Source organism: Rosa chinensis, chromosome 5 (assembly GCF_002994745.2).
Source record: "Rosa chinensis cultivar Old Blush chromosome 5, RchiOBHm-V2, whole genome shotgun sequence".
Classification (NCBI taxonomy): Eukaryota; Viridiplantae; Streptophyta; class Magnoliopsida; order Rosales; family Rosaceae; genus Rosa; species Rosa chinensis.
Window position 1 is genome coordinate 52,442,966 of NC_037092.1, and position 12,520 is coordinate 52,455,485.

The 12,520-nt window shown below is 40.0% G+C and overlaps 1 protein-coding gene across 1 annotated transcript; it reads right to left on the reverse strand.

Moving 5' to 3' along the window:
• Positions 1 to 7,813: 7,813 nt before the first annotated feature.
• LOC112203991 lies at positions 7,814 to 9,103 on the reverse strand. Its single transcript, XM_024344880.1, has 2 exons — positions 8,254 to 9,103; positions 7,814 to 7,860 (listed from the first exon to the last, which is right to left on the reverse strand). The coding sequence occupies exons 1-2, from the start codon at positions 9,101 to 9,103 to the stop codon at positions 7,814 to 7,816; spliced, it is 897 nt and encodes a 298-aa protein (XP_024200648.1).
• Between the last annotated feature and the right edge of the window lie 3,417 nt (positions 9,104 to 12,520).

Below are 12,520 nucleotides of genomic sequence, written 5' to 3' on the forward strand. Positions count from 1 at the left end.
AGGTTCGTGCGTTTTTATAGTTCGAGATCTAGAATTGTGGGTTTCATACCTTGGTTTTGGATAAGGAATGTCGAAGTACAAAGAGGTAAAGAAGATGAGTTTTTTCTTTCGAATCATTGAGATAGATGACATTGTTCATGTTGTTGAGGTGGTTAAGTGGTACATATGAAATCTACCTGCTCTAGAAGCACAACAATACTGCGAAAACTAAAATCAATCATCAAAATTTTGACCACAATTGATTTTGATTTTGATTGAGATTGACATTTTACTGATTTCGGTAGGTCGTTAAAAGGGTTTCCATATTTTTGTTTTTTGCAGCCAATGGAAGAGATGAGTTTTGCAGGCAATTGAAGTCTCGCTTTATATATAAACACGAAGCCCAAACTAACAACCAAGGCCTCTCCATTTCCAGTGTTATCACAGGAATATGGCATTTCCAGCTTATAAGGCTTTTGAGGTTGTTGCGGTGACATGCTATGATAGTTACTTTTCCATTTGCCCATTTGTTGATAACATCCCATGTATTTCAACTAATTATCGTCTTACAATTTTGCTTCAATTCACTGCCCCTATCTTCCATTCATTTCAGCACAGTTTAGTTATTTTTGTTAACCAAACTACACTCAAACTAGATAAATCTTTAAATAATGAACAAAAAATACAACAACTTTTTCCCCACAGCATCGCGCAGGCTACCTTTCCTAGTTAAATTGAATGGTCGGTGTAGGGCACTCAAATACGTACCAAGCTACGCATTACCACACGTTGCAGCAAATTACTTACGCACAAGACTACAAGAGTACCCTTTTTTTTGTTTGTTTTTTTTTTTTTTATGACAAGAGTACCCGGTTATTCGACACCACTAAGCTTTCTAGACTCAAAAACTCACTTAGCAACTGAGTATCGCATCTTTGATAATCTGTCAACCTATTGTTGACTCATTCCCTGCCCTACTGCTGCTTGAGTTGTTGCTCCACCTACTCCTTGCCCTTGACTAGTTGCTGCTACTTGATTTCTTGGATTTGTAGGTTTGTACTTGGTCCATTCTGGATCAAACAAACCCCTTCCTGCAGACGGTACAACAGCGGAGTAAAAATGCCTTCCATTCAGGATAGCCTAGATCAATATACATTATATCATGAATGTAGCCCAACATATGCTGTTGGGAAGTGAACTCAAGTCACTTAAATGACTCTATAAATCTCCTGAGCCTGAAATCCTCCTCACTTTCCTCCGGCAGTTTCTCAATTACACCACCAAATTCAACTTTGCCTAAATGTATAAATTGAATGGGGTCTCTTCGAATATTGGCGCATTTTGCTTTGAACCAAATAACTGCTAGAACAAACAAGAATTTGTCATAAGGATCATATGCACTATGCAGTTGCAGTCTATAAGCTTCAGGCCAGACAATATATTTCCCCAAGTGGAAAGATAATTAATACACATTTTAATAAATCTTCAAAACCTGAAATCCTCCTCACTTTCACCCGAGAATTTCTCAACTATGACTTCGGCAGGGTCGACCCTTACCCGCTTGAACTCCGTTATCCAATAGAACATGTACTCGATTATCTTCATTTGATACTTGGAGCTTAGTCCAGTGAAGACCCTACCGCCTCAGAATAGTGTTTTGCCTTCAACAACTTTTCCTTAACTCCTTGGAATAAATCAATTCGGGTAGGGACCGAACTTGATTAAACAACTCTGTCAATCTTCTAATTATCATATATAGCTTCCTCATGGTCAGTAACAATAGTTTGATCCTCTGCAGCTGCTGCAAGGGGTCTTTCAGTTTTAACACCAGCCTCAACTTGGTTAGACATTTAATTATCAATCTTCTACTGTTGATACTTGGGTGATAGTAGGCTAACCCCAAAAGTCCAGAGACGAGAGAGTAGTTCAGCAACATTGGCAGAATCCTGCGGCTCACAGAACAACATGGAACCATCATAATCTCCCCAGTCTTTTAGTTTCTCTTCAACATTGTCAAGGAATTTCTCTTGGACCCTAAAGTTGACTACTTTCTTGCACAGCTCTGTAAATCTTCTGAGTTTAAATCCTCCTCACTTTCATCCTACAGAAATTTCTCAATCACAACACCTCTGTTCCCTTGTTGAGCTGTTCAATGAGCATGTCTTGAGCACTGGCGCTTTGTCCCTAGAACCAAATTACTAAGAAACCCAAGAAAATTCCACAAAACAGGACTTCCAATTCAAACATTTTCATTGTTGTAGAAGGTCTCTTCTTGTTCTTCACTTATTTCAGTATCTTTCCAAGCAACTGATACGCTAAAAATAAGCACGCAATTTAATCCTGCAAGAATTAGTTGTTAGTATAGAATAAGTAGGGATCGTTCAAGCCGGGGATTGAGAATACACAAGTAATTTCGTAACAATTAAAGAATTAAAGTATGAATATAAGTAGGACAAATACTGTTACTCCCTATACTTATAGGGTCTCGACGTTCAGTCCCTGACGTTCAATTTCACCTAAAGTCCCTGAACTTTCCAATTCATCTAAAAAGTCCCTGCCGTCATTTTCAGTTAAAAATCTGTTATCTTGCTGACGTGGCACTATTTCAACAGTAAAATGACTATTTTACCCTTATTGACCCCAAAAAAAAAATATATTTTTTTTTAACTCTTTTTTTCATTTTTTTAATGTTCTTTTTATTCCTACTTTTTTTACCTCTTTTTTCTCTATTTTTTTAATTTGTTCTTTTATTTCCTACTTTATTTTTAACTCTTTTTTCTCTATTTTTTTAATTGTTCTCTTTTTTTTTTTTTAACTCTCTTTTCTCTTTTTATATGTTCTTTTTTTTTTTTTTTAACCCTCATTTTCTTCTTTTTTTTCCTACTCTTTTTTCTTTAACTCTTTTTTCTTTTTTAAAAAAACTTTTTTCCTCTTTTTTTATTTGTTCTCTCTCTTTTGTTTTTGTTTTTTTATTTCTTTCTCTTTTCTGTTTACCTCTTCTTCCTCTTCCTCCTCTCTGCTCTTCAGCCTTCTTTCCTCTCCATGATCGCATCCCCAGTTTTCGGCGAGCATCACCACCTCTCCTAATCACAGTTGGGTGCCCACCGCTCCAAGCAAGTGCTGGCCATTCCACCATCCATTCCATCATCCCATCATGCCAGCAAGCATCACCACCTCTCCTATCACCCTCTCCATACATCGGTTCAAACAAAATCGGAGCACACCCAAATCAAATTAATTCACGTTCCACCTCCCTTTCTTCGGTGCCAAAATAGTTCAAACATTTCTCTCTAAGTTACGATCAGAAACACCAAATAGACCAAACATGGACTCGCAGGAAAACTCAATATCTTATCCTCTTCGAATCTCTATTGGCTCATCATCTCAGCAAACCAACACCAAAGAAACGTTATTGACGTCGAGAGAAAGCTCTGACATAGCTCCGACATCCACAAGGGGCCGGAATCTGAAGGGAAGAGAACCCGACCATTCGGCTTCCAAGCGTGGCGAAAACTGGAGCTGCGATCAGGGAGGAGGAAAATAAGGCCGAAGAGCAGAGAGGAGGAAGAGGTAAATAGAAAGAGAAAGAAATATATATATATATATATATATATAAAAGAGAACAAATAAAAAAAAAGAGAAAAGAGAGATAACAAAAGAGAGAAAAAAGAGTAGGAAAAAAATGAGAACAAATTAAAAAAATAGAGAAAAAAGAGTTAAAAAAAAGTAGGAACAAAAAAGAACAAATTAAAAAAATAGAGAAAAAAGAGTTAAAAAAATGTAGGAATGAAAAAGAACAAATTAAAAAATAGAGAAAAAAGAGTTAAAAAAAAGTAGGAATAAAAAAGAACAAATTAAAAAATAGAGAAAAAAGAGTTAAAAAATAGAAAAGAGGGTAAATTTTTTTTTTTGGGGTCAGTAAGGGTAAAATAGTAATTTTACTGTTAAAATAGTGCCACGTCAGCAAGATAACCGATTTTTTAACGGAAAATTGACGGCAGGGACTTTTTAGATGAAATTGGAAAGTTCAGGGACTTTTTAGGTGAAATTGAAACGTCAGGGACTGAAACGTCGAGACCCTAGGGGTTAGGTTTTGTAACGCATAAATTAAAGTAAAACTATAAACAATGCGGAAATTATAATGATATGGATGAAAATGTTAGAGATTTGGAAATCCACCACCAAAACATGCTCAAGACAAGTTTATTATCCTACATTCAATTACTAAGTCATGAAAAGGTTTCAATCAAGAACAAACCGTGAAACGCACTGCATAAGTTCTTATTACTTCCTAGATTACATAAGCAAGATGAACGCACCATTACTCAGCCTTTAAAATAAACAATCAAGGTATAGAACGCTATCCTATCAACAATTTATTCTAAGCATTAAGCATATGTGGAAGTTTAATTGAAACAAGTATGCAAAACTAGTGTGGAACGCCTACCTAGCATGCAATCCTTTTTATTTAGTTTCACATATTGTCCTATAGGTTTTACTACCATTGAAATAAGCATTATTAACCATTTAGGAGATTAAATTAAAACACCTATTTCTAGCCCCACTTTGTCACGCCCCTGATTTTACACACATGAAAATCGATATATATAACCCCATAATTATATATGCGTGAACGTCCAGTCATCAATACAAAATACCTGGAATCTTTTTCCCTTTAACTTACACAGATATTGATGCCCTGAACCCTCAAAGTTAATATACACTCGTCCATAGAGTTATATTACACAAGCATACGAATTAAATTGCCAACAACAAAATAAAACGTAAATACAGCTCAGAGTTAACTATACAACGGAAGTCCTTATCGACGGTAAAGTTATAAAAATGGCTTCCTACCGTAAAGCTGCAAAGGCGCTACCTCAGCTTCAGCCCCGATTATCCTAACCTGCAGGATAACCCCTACACCGTTTGAATAGTGTACCGGGTTGCCACACAACAAACCCGGTAAGCTTTTGCAAGCCCGTATGAGTAACTCAAACCACACACAACTCACGCCAAAAATAAGGAAAACAACTCACGCTTTGATTCCTTAAAACACGAAATAAGGAGAATAACTCACACTTTAATTTCCTTTCAAATCGAAATAAAAGAAAGCAACTCACACCTTGTTTCCTTTTAAAACGAAACATAGAAAACAACCCACACTTGAATTCTATCAATAAAACATAGAAAGCAACTCACACCTTGATTTCTATCAATAAAACATAGAAAGCAACTCACTCCTTGATTTCTATCAGTAAAACATAGAAAACAACTCACACCTTGTTTCCTATCAAATGTACCATAATCGTACCATAGAAAGCAACTCACACCTTGATTTCTATCAAAACGTTAATAAGGAAAACAACTCACACCTTGTCCCCTTAAAAACCATTAATAAGGAAGCAACTCACACCTTGTTCCCTAAAAATACGTAATGTCATGAGTTGTAAATAACCAATTCCCGTTACCCCATGAATTACCTATATGGCAGACAGATTAGAGCTCTAACTGAAAAACGTAACCACTCGTCCGGCCAAAGACGTGGTCACCTGAGATTCTGCCCAAGGTCTTAGACCTTCGATCCTCGGGCCGCAATGTCCCTTGGAGCAAAACATTAAAGGAGTCGCATCTGACCCAAAATGTTACACAAATCGCAACGCTTTTGAAAACAATCGAAATCAACATTTCCATAATCATTGTTTTCCGAAAAAGCCATAACACAAAACAATAAAAAGCATCAATTCATGCCCATTGTTTTCATACCCAAATCTCAACACTTTTCTCAAATCTCAACGCTTTTCAAAACAAATCGAAATCAATCATTTCCACAAATCATTTGTTTTCCAAAAGCCACACCCCAAAACAATAAAAAGCATCATTTCATGCATATTGTTTTCATAAATCCACAAACCACCAAAACATATATATTTCACGTAAACATATATCTACTAATACATGAATACGTATGTATATATATACATCCCATAATATATATACACACACACGTAATCATCTACTCTAAAGTGCCACTAATACCATCTATAGTTTGCAGTTAACTAAATAACTCTCAAACAATAAGGGTATTCCCGTTCGTGAAATGAACTTCGTGAGATTACTCACCTCAGAATCCCGCTGCGTCTTCTATACAGACCGAACAGTACACTATCACCAACAACTCGTCCAATTCACCTTTAGAAGCACCTATTCACCAATGATCTCAAATCAGTAACGATTCATAACCAATTTTAAGTCCGAAACCCTGTTTTGAACTAAAATCCCCAAAGTGGCGCCAATCGAGGCAAAACCACATCCGAGACCTCCCGAAGTCTCTGGAATACGTCCACGATCGATGTGACCAAACCACAAGTCGATCGGACGCTCAAATCCTCACGGATAGAATAATCGATCGGTATGAAATTGCAAAAATCATAACAATTCCATACGAACTCCAAAATTTGCATATTATATATCGAAACGCTCGTATCAACGAGTAGAACATATATAATACCAAAAACAGTTCCTTAAGTGGCCGGAACACCGCCGGAACGCCACCACAGACGGTGGTGCACCGCCACCGGCCAAAACACATTATTTCACAAAACTCCCAACATCAAAGTTCTTCATCTAAGCATGCTTGTGAATTCTCATAACTAGCTCGAAGTCAGAAAACAAGCTAAGGGATCGAAAACTACCTCACAAGCCGTGAACAGTAATCCCAACTGAGTTGATCGAATTTTCACGTGAATCGATCCAAACAACCACCATGGATCGATCAGGAGCTTGTTCTGAACTCAACCCAAGAAAATCGAAGCCGTGAGTCGCCGGAGTTGTGTTTTCCGGCCGGGTCCGAAAACACAAGGCTGCACCGCCTTGCAGCGCCGCCGTGGAGAGAATCGGCGCTAGAGAGCACCACAGAGACGACCAGACGGAGGAGGCGACCCTGCTGGCCAAGTTTCACGGCCAGAGACCGCCGCAGTTGGCCGGAAAAGCCGGGTCGGGTCGGCCGGGTTCGGGTCGGGTCAGTCGAAATCTTCGACTCTGAGGGCGCGGACGAGAGAGAAGAGAGAGAGAGTGTATGGTTTCCGGAAAAGGAAAGTGGAAAATGAATATATTTTCTGATTTTTCCTATATATACTAAAATGGAAACTTCTTTCCATAGCCATAACTTCCTCATACGAACTCCGATTCTCGCGTTCCACATGTCCACGAACTCGTATCGACGCGCTCTACAACTTTCGTGAAGGAAGTTTTCGGAGAATCCCAACGAATAAAAATTCAACCTTTGGCAACCCCCTAAAACCATATTCTTCAATTAATTATTCGCCCGAAACACTTCCGCTCCATCCACGAGCCACGAAACCGTCCAATAGTTATAAAACTAATTCCGGAAAATCCTCGGAAAATAATTGTGAATTTCCGGGGCATCACATTCTACCCCCCTTAAAGAAATTTCGTCCCGAAATTTACACGCACCACTCCCACAAGTACGCATAAACCAAGCTCAAATCCAATTTTCATTCTCAGCAAGAATTCCTTCATTTCAAAGTACAACTTCCTCGATCAATAGTGGATACAGGTACCTCACCTAGTATCACAACAATAGGAATCGTTACCACACCGCTTGGTGGTAACCCAATAATTTCATGAATTCCCGTCCTCGTACCCTACCCACTAAAACTCTTGTGATTGCAACACTACACACAGATCACACAAAAGTCCAGAATCCTGTTATCACAACAGTATCTGCACCACTCAACGATGATGTAACCCTTACGTTACAAGAATTGAAAAGAAACCGTCAATTCAATTCAATTCGACCAAAGCCTATGCATCACAACATGCCACACTCATAGGTCAAACTAAAATCAACAAGTAAACCTATCACAACACAACATACGGAAAGAAGTACGCAACTATCACACATCGTTCTAACAACCCAAGTAGAAATAGATAAAGTACCTTCTTCCTCGGTATTCTGTTGATCAATAGCAAACACCCTAGTTTGCCCCTGAGGCAGTTGCCTCTGCTGGTTCCCTTGTCCCCTACCCTGCTGCTGGGTACAATCCCTTGAGAAATGCCCTGTCTGGCCACATGTGAAACATACCAAATTCTTCGGTTTCGTGCAAACTCGAGCAACATGGCCCATCTCATTGCAATTGAAACACTTATGGTTTGCCACCTGCCCCACAGGTGCAACCCTAACAGGTGCAGCTGCAGCCCTAGCTGGCGCCTGCTGATGAGTCCTCTCTCTCATAACTTTAGGTTGGGTACACTCCCGAACAACATGTCCCTTCAGCCCACACTTGTAACATTTCCTGCACTTCGGCTTCACACAATTCCTAGCCACATGCCCCAACTCGTTGCAGTTAAAACATCTCAAAGGCACAGCTTGCCCAACAGGTGCAATCCAAGTAGGTTCAGCGGCTACACCAACAGGAGCCTGCTGACAAGTCTTCTGTCTTTTCCGAGACCCATCTTGAGTACCTGGTGCATTACTGCCTTCCGCAATTGCCTTTCCCTTTCCTCGGAAATCTCCTACGATTGATGACTCCCCACGAGAAGCCTGGAGTTCCCGCTCGATTGCTATAGCCCTATCCAATATCATTGCCACAGTAGGCAGTCGAAGGATAATCATCCTCTCCCTGATCTCATAGTTCAGTCCTTGTTCGAACCTACGAGCCAACTTTTCTGCATCCATCGGCCAGACAAACCGATACAGTTGTGAAAATCGAGCCTCATAGTCTCTGACACTCATAGTTCCTTGAACTAGTGAGATAAAGTCGATCCCCAATTGCTCTCTAGCAGAAGCCGGAAAATACTTATCTCGAAAGAGTCCAACAAAACATCTCCAGGTCAAGGTGGCCACATCCTTTGTCTTCAGTACAAAATCCCACCACTGCTTTGCCTCATCCTGGAGGAGAAATGTAGCTACTATCCACCTCTCAACGTCAGTACAGATAATCATCTTAAAATAGGTCTCCATGTTCTCGATCCAGCATTCAGCTAACATGTAATCTGTACCACCATGAAATGCGACTGCTCCCAATCTAGTAACTTCCCCAGTCAACCATGATAGGCGAGTAGTATTGATGCCCTCAAAAACAGGCAGAACAGGCTGCATCAAAAGCGGTGCTTGCACATCATCTTTCCGATAAGACTCCTTCAGAGGGAAAAATCTGCCTCTTCCTTAGCACTGTCTCCCTGAAGATCCATTACCTAAAGAACATAGCGTAACCATAAGGTATTCTCCCAATCACAAGTAGAAGTCAATGTTATGACTAAATCAACCACCTTACTACGTCAGAAGATACAATTCTATCCCCTACGTAAACGAGTTAAATCTAAAGGTCCTCATTCCTCAAAAGACTATAACTCCTAGAAGCTACCTTAAGCTCCTACAACTTATTCACTGAGCCAACACTACCCTGAAGACTCACATTCCAACACTCATTGCATACCCAATGACTATATCAATACCGAAGAGCATCAGATGGGGATCCGCTGCAGACGGGCCATCACTCGAGGAGTATTGATTGTCACCAAATATGCACCTTACGCTCTGATACCAAACTGTCACGCCCCTGATTTTACACACATGAAAATCGATATATATAACCCCATAATTATATATGCGTGAACGTCCAGTCATCAATACAAAATACCTGGAATCTTTTTCCCTTTAACTTACACAGATATTGATGCCCTGAACCCTCAAAGTTAATATACACTCGTCCATAGAGTTATATTACACAAGCTTACGAATTAAATTGTCAACAACAAAATAAAACGTAAATCAGCTCAGAGTAACTATACAACGGAAGTCCTTATCGACGGTAAAGTTAAAAATGGCTTCCTACCGTAAAGCTGCAAAGGCGCTACCTCAGCTTCAGCCCCGATTATCCTAACCTGCAGGATTAACCCCTACACCGTTTGAATAGTGTACCGGGTTGCCACACAACAAACCCGGTAAGCTTTTGCAAGCCCGTATGAGTAACTCAAACCACACACAACTCACGCCAAAAATAAGGAAAACAACTCACGCTTTGATTCCTTAAAACACGAAATAAAGGAGAATAACTCACACTTTAATTTCCTTTCAAATCGAAATAAAAGAAAGCAACTCACACCTTGTTTCCTTTTAAAACGAAACATAGAAAACAACCCACACTTGAATTCTATCAATAAAACATAGAAAGCAACTCACACCTTGATTTCTATCAATAAAACATAGAAAGCAACTCACTCCTTGATTTCTATCAGTAAAACATAGAAAACAACTCACACCTTGTTTCCTATCAAATGTACCATAATCGTACCATAGAAAGCAACTCACACCTTGATTTCTATCAAAACGTTAATAAGGAAAACAACTCACACCTTGTCCCCTTAAAAACCATTAATAAGGAAGCAACTCACACCTTGTTCCCTAAAAATACGTAATGTCATGAGTTGTAAATAACCAATTCCCGTTACCCCATGAATTACCTATATGGCAGACAGATTAGAGCTCTAACTGAAAAACGTAACCACTCGTCCGGCCAAAGACGTGGTCACCTGAGATTCTGCCCAAGGTCTTAGACCTTCGATCCTCGGGCCGCAATGTCCCTTGGAGCAAAACATTAAAGGAGTCGCATCTGACCCAAAATGTTACACAAATCGCAACGCTTTTGAAAACAATCGAAATCAACATTTCCATAATCATTGTTTTCCGAAAAAGCCATAACACAAAACAATAAAAAGCATCAATTCATGCCCATTGTTTTCATACCCAAATCTCAACACTTTTCTCAAATCTCAACGCTTTTCAAAACAAATCGAAATCAATCATTTCCACAAATCATTTGTTTTCCAAAAGCCACACCCCAAAACAATAAAAAGCATCATTTCATGCATATTGTTTTCATAAATCCACAAACCACCAAAACATATATATTTCACGTAAACATATATCTACTAATACATGAATACGTATGTATATATATACATCCCATAATATATATACACACACGTAATCATCTACTCTAAAGTGCCACTAATACCATCTATAGTTTGCAGTTAACTAAATAACTCTCAAAACAATAAGGGTATTCCCGTTCGTGAAATGAACTTCGTGAGATTACTCACCTCAGAATCCCGCTGCGTCTTCTATACAGAACCGAACAGTACACTATCACCAACAACTCGTCCAATTCACCTTTAGAAGCACCTATTCACCAATGATCTCAAATCAGTAACGATTCATAACCAATTTTAAGTCCGAAACCCTGTTTTGAACTAAAATCCCCAAAGTGGCGCCAATCGAGGCAAAACCACATCCGAGACCTCCCGAAGTCTCTGGAATACGTCCACGATCGATGTGACCAAACCACAAGTCGATCGGACGCTCAAATCCTCACGGATAGAATAATCGATCGGTATGAAATTGCAAAAATCATAACAATTCCATACGAACTCCAAAATTTGCATATTATATATCGAAACGCTCGTATCAACGAGTAGAACATATATAATACCAAAAACAGTTCCTTAAGTGGCCGGAACACCGCCGGAACGCCACCACAGACGGTGGTGCACCGCCGCCGGCCAAAACACATTATTTCACAAAACTCCCAACATCAAAGCTTCATCTAAGCATGCTTGTGAATTCTCATAACTAGCTCGAAGTCAGAAAACAAGCTAAGGGATCGAAAACTACCTCACAAGCCGTGAACAGTAATCCCAACTGAGTTGATCGAATTTCACGTGAATCGATCCAAACAACCACCATGGATCGATCAGGAGCTTGTTCTGAACTCAACCCAAGAATCGAAGCCGTGAGGTCGCCGGAGTTGTGTTTTCCGGCCGGGTCCGAAAACACAAGGCTGCACCGCCTTGCAGCGCCGCCGTGGAGAGAATCGGCGCTAGAGACACCACAGAGACGACCAGACGGAGGAGCGACCCTGCTGGCCAAGTTTCACGGCCGGAGACCGCCGCAGTTGGCCGGAAAAGCCGGGTCGGTCGGCCGGGTTCGGGTCGGGTCAGTCGAAATCTTCGACTCTGAGGGCGCGGACGAGAGAGAAGAGAGAGAGAGTGTATGGTTTCCGGAAAAGGAAAGTGGAAAATGAATATATTTTCTGATTTTTCCTATATATACTAAAATGGAAACTTCTTTCCATAGCCATAACTTCCTCATACGAACTCCGATTCTCGCGTTCCACATGTCCACGAACTCGTATCGACGCGCTCTACAACTTTCGTGAAGGAAGTTTTCGGAGAATCCCAACGAATAAAAAGTCAACCTTTGGCAACCCCCTAAAACCATATTCTTCAATTAATTATTCGCCCGAAACACTTCCGCTCCATCCACGAGCCACGAAACCGTCCAATAGTTATAAAACTAATTCCGGAAAATCCTCGGAAAATAATTGTGAATTTCCGGGGCATCACATTCTACCCCCCTTAAAGAAATTTCGTCCCGAAATTTACACGCACCATCCCACAAGTACGCATAAACCAAGCTCAAATCCAATTTTCATTCTCAGCAAGAATTCCTTCATTT

Bases quoted from the DNA above. Each gene is read 5' to 3' on its own strand.
- LOC112203991 (XM_024344880.1), bottom strand. From the start codon at position 9,103: ATGCAGCCTGTTCTGCCTGTTTTTGAGGGCATCAATACTACTCGCCTA. The intron at 7,861-8,253 runs GTACCCAACCTA...GTGTTGTGATAG, and splicing joins GGGACATGTTGTTCGGGAGT to GTTTACTTGTTGATTTTAGT.